At 45.7% G+C, this 11,421-nt stretch overlaps 1 protein-coding gene across 1 annotated transcript in view; it reads right to left on the bottom strand.

Moving 5' to 3' along the window:
- Positions 1-3,664: 3,664 nt before the first annotated feature.
- Positions 3,665-11,421, bottom strand: part of QSOX1 (quiescin sulfhydryl oxidase 1) — a 93,971-nt gene continuing 86,214 nt past the window's right edge. The window contains exon 12 of the mRNA XM_084851280.1: positions 3,665-9,902. Coding sequence (XP_084707406.1) covers positions 9,037-9,902 — 866 coding nt within the window. The 3' untranslated portion in view covers positions 3,665-9,036. The remainder of the gene's footprint in view (positions 9,903-11,421) is intronic.

Here is an 11,421-nt window from a genome sequence, read left to right as displayed (position 1 = left end):
TGATTCAAGGTGCTGGTTTTAGCCTATAAAGCCTTACACGGCTTGGGACCACAGTATGTGATGGAGTGCCTCTCCTGACATGAACCTACCTGTATACTACACTCAGCATCTAAGGTCCTCCTCCGGCTGCCTACACCGAGGGAAGCTTGGAAGACAGAGACAAGGGAGAGGGCCTTTTCAGTGGTGGCCCCCAAATTATGGAATGATCTCCCTGACGAGACCCGCCTGGTGCCAACATTGTTATCTTTTTGGCGCCAGGTTAAGACATTTCTATTTTCCCAGGCATTCAACAGTATATGATTAGTGTTCAATTGATCCTGGAATGTCTTATGGCTATGGTTTGTTTTTGAGATAATTTGTTTTGTTTTAGATATGTTTCTTTCGTGTATATTGTCTGTTCATGTGTTTTTTATGTAAATGGTTTTTAATCTCAGTATATGGTATTTTTAATGTTTTTAATCTTTGTAAACCGCCCAGAGCGCTCTGGCTATTGGGCGGTATAGAAATGTAAATAATGATGACGATGATGTGTGGGAGAAGGGCTCTTGCCGAGGCTTTCCCCAGCATACTAGCCCTCTGTGTGAAGGACATTATTTTGTACAGTGGAGCCTTCAATCATCTGGCATCCTACCAGCAGTCTGAAGTGGAACAGCCCAGATATGGGTTTACTGTCTCAAACAATAAGTCACAGTCTCAGGATCAGACATTGGAGTAGGAGTACCCAGCAGGCAATGGGGTGACCCCACCAGAAGCACATTTTATGCTCCAGCTTTTCTCTCCAGATATGCTGCCACTGGACAAGAGTTGATTGCTCAGCTTTGCTTCAGACTGAAGGCAAAAGGGCCCACCGAACAAACCGGGCCGCAGGAAGTCAGGTTGCTTGCCCCCAAGTCCTTGCATGTTCTGGAAGAAGTCCAGGTTTCAGTGTCTTGCTTAGCCTAGATGTATAGCAAAATAACTGGTAGAATCCTGAAGTGGACCTACAGTGGAGGATTCTATCTATCTATCTATCTATCTATCTATCTATCTATCTATCTATCTATCTATCTATCTATCATCTATCATCTATCTATCAATCATCATCTATTTATTGCCCATCTGGCTGGTCACCCAGCCACTCTGGGCGATGTACAATAATAAAAAACAGTTTAAAACAATAAAATTCTACATTAAAAACATATTTCTAAAAATACCCTAACCCCCCCAATGCCCTCCCCATAAAACACTATTTCCAAGCAAAAACTGTGTTAAGAGAAAAAGCAGTGAGAGAAATAGCCCTGAACCTATGTTAGTTTTCTACGTGCAGACATTTTTTTTTTTAGCATAAGGAAGACATGATAAAAGCAGTCGTCCTGTGCCACAGCTATCTCCCCACTCCTGGTACTGTGTAGTTCAGCTTTTCATAGCCAAGCCTAGGAATATTAAGCTGAGCATTTCCCTGCTCCGACTTCACACCACTGGTGGGCAGAGAAAATCAATGTAATAACACCAGGACACAAAGCAAGTTGAGCCACTCATTACAGAGGAAAGTGTGCGTGCAGTGGGTGGGGAAGGACTTGACACAGATTTTATTTTTTTGCCACCCATTTATTTCCTTTGTAACATACAGTTCTGCCCTGAGAGATCCTCACTATCACAGTGAAAACCAGGCCTCAGTGGAGTACTTAGGGCGAACCCAGTGGGGCACGTATGCCGACTCTTTTACACCCCACCAATCCCACTGTACAAACAGCCCCTACCAGTTGTGCAATGGCGATTTAGCGTGTCCAGGGCAGCCCAAAACAAGCAGAAATCCTCATTTCCGGGAGCGGGCAGGTCGGGCTCACCTGAGGGAGCTCCGCCAACCTTCCTCCTTTCAGAAGCTAGCATTTCCACTCATTTCAGGGCTTTCCCTAGGAAGGACTAAATCTCCCTTGTGGAAGCAGTGGGTCCCGCTTGCACAACGGAATTGGCGGGACCCACCTCTCGCAGAAGGGAACTGGTGGGGCATAAAGGAATCGGTGGCATTGTGAGTAGCCTGTTGTATTAGTATTAATACCTGCCCTTAGTATTAAATAAGTAATCATCTCTCCTCAAAGCTAACATATTCGATCCTTGCATCTTCCTACCTCTTCATTGCCAGAATTGTTGGTGTAAAAAGTGGAAGTTAGGACTTCTTGCCAGAATTATTTGAGTAACAGAAAACAATTAAAATAAAACTCGGCACCATTCTTTTAATTCACTGTGTATGCTTCAACTGTGTAGCTCATACATGGGCACTGAAGGTGCCCAGTCATTGACCTCAGCCCCAGAACACCATTTTATATTTTGTGAGGATGAATGTGTGGATTCCCCAGGCCCATACTACCTATGTTGCCACCCTCAGCTCAACACATGGGCTGTGCTGAGCTGAGGGAGGCCACACAGGTGGTAGCTAAGCAGAGGGCATGAGGAGTGCTCTCATGTCCATTTTCACACCAGCTCCTTCACTCCACATGCTAGAATCCAGAGACCTAGAGACCCTGTGACTGATGGTCAGTTCCTATGGCCCGGTGAGATTTTAGTTATTAAACAAGAAACTTATCCCTAGTTAGGCCTGCCTCTGCTGACGGTATATCACATGATAAAATAGCTGCTCCCATTACGTGATGTCATGAAGGGTCCTAATTCAGGTATTGGGGTATGTCAACCAGTTCTTCATGGGGTTGCACTCCCCCTGAAGGAGCAAGTTCATAACTTGTGGGTGCTTCTTGACCCGACCTTGGTCCTGGCACCCCAGGTAGAGGCGACAGTGAAAAGCGCCTGTTATCAACTTTGGCCGATACGCCAGCTACACCCGTTCCTGGAACATGCGGACCTGGTAACCATGGTGCACACACTGGTAACCTCTAGGCTTGATTTCTGTAACACGTTGTACTTGGGGCTGCCTCTTTATCTAGTCCAGAAACTCTGAATAGTACAGAATATGGCAGCCATGTTGGCCTCCAGGACACCCCGTGGAAACCATATTATACTGGTTTTAAAATCTTTACACTGGCTGCCAATTTGTTTCCAGGCAAAATATAAAGTGCTGGTTCCTACTTTTAAGGCCTTACGTAGCCTAGGTCCAAGGTACCTCAGGGAGCACATCTCCCCTACGCCCCAGTCCGCCATCTAAGGTCCTCTGAGGGCTATCTGCTGCAGGAGGACCTTTTCCTTTGCCACCCCTCAATTGTGGAATGACCTGCAGGCTGAAATGCGCCTAACCCCTTCGAAGGTTTTTAGGCAGGAATTAAAGATGCTATTATTCCAGCAGGCCTTCCCTTTTTAGAACTCTCATTCCTCTTTGTTGACAGTTATATATACTGTTTTTATTGTTGGGTTTCTTTTTACAATTGTTTTTAACTTTGTACACCACCTGGAGTATTTTGTATATAGGTGGTTATAAATTTAATAATGATGATGATGTGATAGTTGAAAATCCCCCCCCCAGTACAAAAACCTTCCAAGAAATTTCACCAATCTTTCTGAATTCTTTTAGCTTTCCTCAAAATTGCTACAAAGGTTTCATCAGAGCAAAGTCAAATTCAATCTGCAAATTTACTTTAGGAAAACTTTAGTGGCTATTCTAGATGTTTAAAGGAGGGTTTGTCAACTAACATCTTGCAATGTATCATACTCTTAGAAACTTGAAACAAAAAACTTTGGTCAAACACATGAATATTTATTAGCAAAAATAAATTTATTCCACTAACACAACGAAATACAGCGAGAGCATGAAAGATCAGATACTCCTTGGATCATTCCCGTGCAGTAGCTGTGCAGGTGGAGGAACAGAGAAAATGGCAGTAGGCAAAGTCATTTGGATCGAAAGAAGGGAAAGCAAATCAAAGAAGCCCCCTTTCCTTTTTTTTTCCTTTAAAGAAATGGTTTCTTTACCACCCCATTATAAAACACCTCAGGGCTTTGGGATAGGGTCATAAGAGGGTATAAAATAAATAGCAGACACATTGATTAGAATGGTGTAAAGCAAGGTAGATAGGTAGTCTCTTTCCACAGTGGCCTTGAGGTAGACTGCCATAAAAATAGGGGATCTAGGAAACACAAAACACATGGGGGGGGGGGAATCAGGTGACCTGCTATAATCGGCAAGTCACTTGCTGCAGTTCATACCCTGCACACAACAGCTCCCCCCCACACCCAATTCAGACTAATCAAATACATATAGGATTTGGGCTAGTGGTTTCTCTTCCCCCACCAGCCTGTTTTGTTATGGGACACATGCATGTCAAAAGGAGATTACCAGCAGGCCTCACCCACTTGTGGCAAGTGCCTCTCATGTAGCATAATGCCAACGAAAGGGATGGGGAAGAACTTACTCAAGGGGGATGTGGATGCACCAACCTGTCCTGCAGGCAGGCATAGGAAGAGGAGGTAGGACCAACGTCACAACCATGGTTCCTGCACTGCACCTAAACCTACATCGTTCATTGTGAGGAGCCAAAAAGGCATCAACATCTTCACTCAGGGATGGCCCCCTGGCACTCAACAGGCTGGATTTGGGCCACTGAAACAGTATTATTTTCCATATCTTAATATTACATCACTTTGGATTTTGTACATAATTCAATACCCCAGCAATGTCCACACACGTGTGCTCCAGAACTGTGAAGTGTAGTTACTGCTCGAGGGTGCCAGCTTTAGGATAGGGCCTGAGCAACTGGGACATCAGTTTGTGAGGCAAAATACATTTCTAGCCCCCAGACCATTGTCTGGATAACAAGAGTATCCCCCACCCCAAGAATACAGAAACTGATAATTCCCATCCTAAGGAAATCTAGCTAAAAGGCACTTACTGTTAATGTCATGGCCCCCCCACTAGGGATACCTGAGAAGGGCTGATGGATTTTCAGAACTGTTATTTAAACCCACCAGCCCCAGTAGATTAAGGGCCAAAAGAGACATTAATTTAAATCCATATCTAGCAGCTACAACTTTTTCATTTTTACTCTGGAGTACGTGCAGCTCCCCCCACCCCTATCAGGAGCCAAGTGTGAGGTGTAGGGGGGCTTTTAAGATCTAGATTGGGCGCCCTGAACCTGCTCTAGAGTAAAAATGAAGAAATCGTTGATAAGGATTTAAAGTAATGTCTGTTTTGGCTCTAATACTTACAATCCTACAATTGCTGTAACAGTATTATGGAAACAAGGTGGTTGCAGCAATGTTTTTACAAGAGGGCCTGGGCACAAAGACAGAGACATTCACAAAGACAGAGACATTCACATCCTCTGAACGACATTCACAAAGACAGACATTCACAAAGACACAGAGAGACATTCACAACGACAGACAGTCACATCCTCCAAACAACATTCACAAAGACAGAGACATTCACACCCTCCCAACGAAAACCTCAGACCCTTTTAAGCACTGCCCCAGCACCTTTAAAAAACAGTATAGTTAAACTTGAATTTAATAGCAGCCTACACACAGGGAAAAATAATCCAGTTACATTAGAGATGAAACAGCTGTGTCTCAAAACACAAAGAAACACACATTTTTTGAACATTAGGTAGGTCTGTGCTACATGCAGCCTGCTGGGAGTCTATTAGTGTTATTCGTGCTGAAAGTGTGCCAGGGACTTCAACATGTAGTGAAGGTCCCTGTCACACAGAGCGTACAATTGAAATCAGGGATGGCCAGCTTTTTCTAGCCCCTCACTGCCCTTAAAAAAAAAAAAAAAAAAGGTGCTGTTACCTCAGGCACATTTTGGAAAGGCAAAATGACTGCTGGAAAGGCTAGTTTGTCTCAAGGGGAGCTTTTCAGGAAGCACATTAGTTCCTTGGCACCCATCAGAGAGCTCATACAATTTGAGATTGTATCCCCAGATATAGTGGACCAGAACTCTCATTGTCCCCAGCCATCCGACACACCTGGCGGACGCTAGGCTGGGAAAGGCTGCACTGTACTAGCCCAGCCTTTCCCAACTTTAGTTGTTGAACTTGGTCATCCGGAAAGGGGTTAAATTGTTTTAGCCCACAGCCTAGAGTCTAGAGAAATCAGCAAGCCCCTCTGATGAACTGGAGAAATAAGTGACAAATGGTGACAAGCTAGTAATGACTGGTCTCCTTCAGATATTTCATCAGGATACTCCTCCTTTCCCAATCCCCCCCCTGCCCCAATATTAAGAAACCATGGTGGAATATGATAAGGTTGAGTAATACTTCTAGCACCTCTCTGTAGCCAAGACTGGAGCTGTGTTAGAGAGGAATAGGGGAGGGGTGGCCATCGCTATAATCCCACAGGTAATGGAAGGAGTTCTCTCAACACTGAACGAGTGTTCATGCCAAACTTCCCCAACCTGGCGCCCTCCAGATGTTTTCGACTGCAACTCCCATAACACCCAGCCAGCATGGACATTGGCCATGATGGCTGAGAATTGTGGAAGTTACAGTCAGGAGGGCACCAGGCTGGGGAAGGTTGGTTTATGCATCTGGAAAAACAGGTAGGTCCCAATAATAATATGAATACACTTTTATATAGTTGACCTCACCTGTTCAAAGCATTTCACATACATTAACTCAGTAAACCTTACCACAACTTTATGGTCGGCCAGTATTTGTTATCTCCTTGTTGCAGATGGGGGATTGAGGATATGGCTTTCCTAAGGCTACTGGGTAAGTTCTGGACACAAGTGTGATTGGAATCAGGGACTTCCCAGGTCATCACACTCACATGTTTAGCCACCACGCTACACCAGCTCAAGTGGGCTATTTGGAGGAGGGAGCCGTACAAGGCACTTGTGTATAAAAGAGCACCTAAACTTGCAAAGGGAAGAGGAGACATACCAAGATAAAGGAGGTGAGGAGAGGGATGCAGAAATGGGAAAACGTACAGTACTCTGAGGACAGCAGCTTTGATAATATCTACCTGCGCCATACATTGCCCCATTACCACCACAAAACCTTCTTGCTGGTGGTAACGGTGGCGAGCTTGTTGCTATGAACAGAGATTGGCCATGTCTTAGTTGAAAGCCATGCTATTGCAGGGATGAAGCTGCTACTATCATGGCCAGTCCGCCTGCCCCGTTAGCCCTACCTCATTTCCCTAGCGAAGAGAGCTAGGCCCACTCAATCCTCGCTGTTGCGTTACCACCGGTAGCTTCCCCAGCAGAAGCTGCTTCATTTTTAAACTGAACCCCTGCTATTTCCTCTCTCCACTGAGGTGGTTCAACAGCTCTGGCACAAGAAGGCCAGCTAGTCATTAGTGATGATCTGGGCCAGAAATGGGAGCCAAGGAGTCTTTAGAAGTCCTAAGGTACAACCCATGTTTCATGTCTTATCGGTATACTTCCTAAATCCCAATCTTCTTTCCGCTTGAACACACATGCTCTAGCCGTGATCACTCTCAGAAATCAGAGATAGTCGACTTGTGGCTTGGGTCCAGATGGCTGTCCCCTCCCCCACTCCTGGCAATTTACCCCACCCCTCACTCTCTTCTCTTCTGCTGACAATGGAATTAAAGGGAACTGGGTGATGACAGCGACAAGAGCTGCTTGAAGATAGGGGTATCCTGGGGGTCACAGGCTAGGTTGGAAAGGGAGGGGGGGTGAAATCAAAGGTGTAGTTGGTAGACTGGCTAGCAGGAGAGTGGCTCGGGGAGGGAACTGCAAAGAGGAAGAAAAGGAGAAAGGGACAGGGGAAAAGAGACCATGGAAGGGTCTGCTAGGAAGGGAGCGGCAACTGAAAAGTGCTGGTCTTTGATAATGGAAAAAGTTCTTGTGCCTAGGAGCTTTCACCCCATGTTGATCGACACATTCCATTGCCCAGCCCTGACTGTTAGGAAGAGCATTTGTGCTTGTTGCCATCCTCAGCCGCCCTCATCTCTTTGCACCAGTGGCGTGCCACAAGTTCAAGTCCACATGCTTTGGGTTGTTTTTGCCTTTGGTCCGCTGAGCCAAGGAACAGAAGGCAGTGCAGCATGGAAAGGAGTGCGGGCCTGGCTATGCTACAGCCAGGCCCACAGGAACTCTTGTACAAGGACACAACAAGCTCCTCCAGCTGCCATTTGTGGCACTTATGCCGCAGGCTGCCCGCTATTCTTAATGCCAAAATGACGGCGTGCACGTGCGTGCGCGTATGTAATACAGTTCTGCTTATTATTTTTTTTAACACCAGCTGCAAACACAGCCTCACACCCACTGGTTTTATTGAAGATAGTTTCACAATGGCTCAGAAGCTTTTGAGTCCAGTTTAGTTAATACCCCCCCCCCCCCCCCCGATCAAGGCTTCTCCTAACTGACTATTTTAGACTGTGCTTCTATATCTAGATTAAAAACACTGGGACGAGGTTTCTTCAGGGTATTAATGGGCTCAGAAGTACCTCAAGATACCAGGCACAAAAATTCAGCCTCTCACTCAACAAGTCCCCCACTATAGATAGAGTAGGAAAAGCAGCCTTTAAAAATTACAAATGGAGTTCCCTGTCTGATTAATATTAAAAACAAATAGCCAATTTGCTGCTGCTACCAAACTGGCCACATTAAAAACCTACAAGAACCATGTTACACTCTGATTCTCTGAAGGAGGATTATGCTACATTTGCCCAGTGGGATCTGAATGCTTTCAGTACACCACCCCCAAGGCGAGCCCAAAATTTTTAAGAGACCCTTCTCATTCCTCAGAGAACCACACTGTTAGCATGTGTCCTGAAATAGAAACCCACGCCCTTTTTATTACTAAAATCAACGTATCACTCAACTATTCATACTCAAATACAGATAAGCAAATACAAAATACACCCACGATGCAGCAATTGTGATGGAAACCGGCCTGTCCCATTCACCACGTTTCCCTTTACGTAGAGAACTGCTGATTCCTTCTCCTGGTTGCCACTTCCATACATTTTGCAAGGCCAAGTGGCACATAATGCACCCTTCACAACAAATGTGGTACCTGCGTACCGTTGTGTTTGTGTATCCGTAACCAGAGTACAAATGGTCGGTGAGAAGCCGCCACTGCAGGCAGGTGGACACACCCGCCCCACCCACCCACTGGCTGCTGCACCTCTGCTTCCTTCTCAGGCTGATGGGAAGCCCGGCCGGCCCTTGCGATACCTCATGCGTAGGCGGAAGAAAGTGTACATGCCCAGTAGACACACGGAGGAGAGGAAATACAAGGCAATACACAAGCTGACGTCCAGCCGGGAAAAGCCCACTCCCAGTATGTGGAACCACTGGTTCCTCCTCACGGTGACCCCGCCCTCCTCTCTAACCTCCACCTCCTCCAAGATGCCAACAAGCTGCTGGGGACCCAGGCCCTTATTCCACGGGCGCTCCCAGACCGCATCGTGATCAAAAGGCTGGCGGCCCCCATCCTTCATCGGCACCAGCCCAACATCCCTCTTGTTCCGCCTGTGGCTGCTACTGGCCTGGCCTGCCAACTTCAAGGCCTTGCTTTTGTAGTGCTGCTCGCTGAAGGTATCAAGATCAACAATATCTTCCTCCAGCTTTTTTGTCTTTGTGCTCATCTTGACAATACTTGGCTTATGCAGGTCTGGAGGGCCTGATCTTTCTGGACCAGTTTTCCCCACTTTCCCACTCTGCGGTTTATCTGTCCTCTTCTCGTCGTCCTCAAACTCTTCTTCATCTCCTCTGCCATTTGCTTCATCTCCTCTGCCATTTGCTTCTTCTCCTCCCCCCTCGAGCTTCCCCTCAGCTTCATGGACTCTCTCCTCAACGTCTCGACCATATCTGACCAGAAGCCCCCTCTCAGGCTTTAGGAAATCCAAGTAAATGTTGCCTGGTGAAAAATGAAACCTGAAGAATCTCAGGACAGCGCGGTGATCCCACAAGCGCTTTCCATTGATGCTGATCTGGCAGGACCAACACAAATCTTTAGGAGGCCACTGGATCTTGGGAAATTTGGGATTTTCACTTGCAGTACCTGAACAAAGAAAAACCAAAAGTGGAGTTCAGGATGTAACCACCGCAAAGCTCAAAGGATGTCCTTATTTAGCATTCTGCACAGATATTAATAAACTGTATTATGGACCAGCATGGTGGGACATGGGCAGAATTCGGAAGGTGGAATCTGGAAGGTGACTAGCTGGCGCCCAAGGTCATGCTAGAAGTACTGGCCTATTGGCACAGTGGTTGGAGCTGGACTGGCCCACTCCCTGTCTAGATGCTGACAAGGGTGCTACATGGATGAGCAAAATGGAAGGGTGCTTTGTTTTTCTGCAGAGTGATATCATAGCATCTTTCTTTCTTTAAAAACTTAGATGGCTCTAGAAAATATTAGGTTCTGTTGAAGGAATCGCATTTAATGTCTCAGTGTGAAACAGAATGAATAGGTAGTGAAAGCAAAACTGGAGGTGCCCCAACAACCTCAGCAGAAGAGAGCTGAACTTTGTTGAAACAGATGAGTTGTTGTCAGCATATCATGCCCAGTTTTTTGGGTTGCTAAAATTTATTAGTGTATCAACAGTTTTCCATACCTTTGGTTTTTTTCCTTAAATTTAAAACATGTAAAGGAAGCACATGCTGTTGTCCTTAAATTTTTACAATTTTTCCAATAAAATTTTCTACGTAACGTTTAATTAAGTATTTTTCCTCAAATATTTCAGGTCAAATACTTGTGGTGTATTGGGACAGAAAATTAACATGGAGTGCTTTTTTTTAGCTTTGTTGTTTATGAAATACAAGTAAAACAAACATGCTAAATTAGATTGCTCTCTAGGGCACCAGAAAATTTTCTGAAGCAAACGGAAATTTTTCCTGGTCAACTTTTTTGTGCAAAACCTGGGAATGTTATCACCTAGGATCCAAACCGATGTATTTATTTTAAATATATATATCCTACCCTATGCTGAAGGCGAAGGGCATGTCAAAACACCTGATCCAGTCGGGGAGAGTGGTGTGCGGAAGGCAGATCACATGGGCACAGCCAATGCGAAAGCAGGCTGCAGGCACATCCTGGCATGCCCGCTCCAGTGCTGCCCATGGTTCCACTGAACTGGCTGGATGCAAGTTTTGATGGGGGTAGGAAAGCGCATCCCCATCCAGGCCCACTAGCCATTGCACAAGATCAGCTGCATGCGACCGGTGCTGGATTGGGTCCTATATACACTGATTACTTTGAAATTGCCTAAGGGTTGCAATCCTATGCATGTGGAAATGCTGGGAGATGTAGGACATTCTTCTGTTTAAACATGCATAGGGTTGTACCCTAATTCTTGTTACTTTCCAGGCACTAAAATGACAGCTCAAGGAGGATGCCTGCCAATATTCGTGGAAATACTTATGGAATGCTTATGGTAATGCTTTGAAGAGTTTGCAGGCTGCCAGTCCATTTCCAGGCCCGATTCAAAGTGCTGGTATTAACATTCAAAGCCCTAAACAGCTTGAGGACAGATTATCTGAAGGATCGCCTCCTGCCATATGTGCCTGCCTGGACCCTAAGA

Source organism: Heloderma suspectum, chromosome 4 (genome assembly GCF_057233095.1).
Source record: "Heloderma suspectum isolate Gila_16-S chromosome 4, 16-S_ref, whole genome shotgun sequence".
Taxonomy (NCBI): Eukaryota; Metazoa; Chordata; class Lepidosauria; order Squamata; family Helodermatidae; genus Heloderma; species Heloderma suspectum.
Note: the sequence above shows the minus strand (reverse complement) of the source record. Positions and strands in the feature narration are given on the sequence as shown.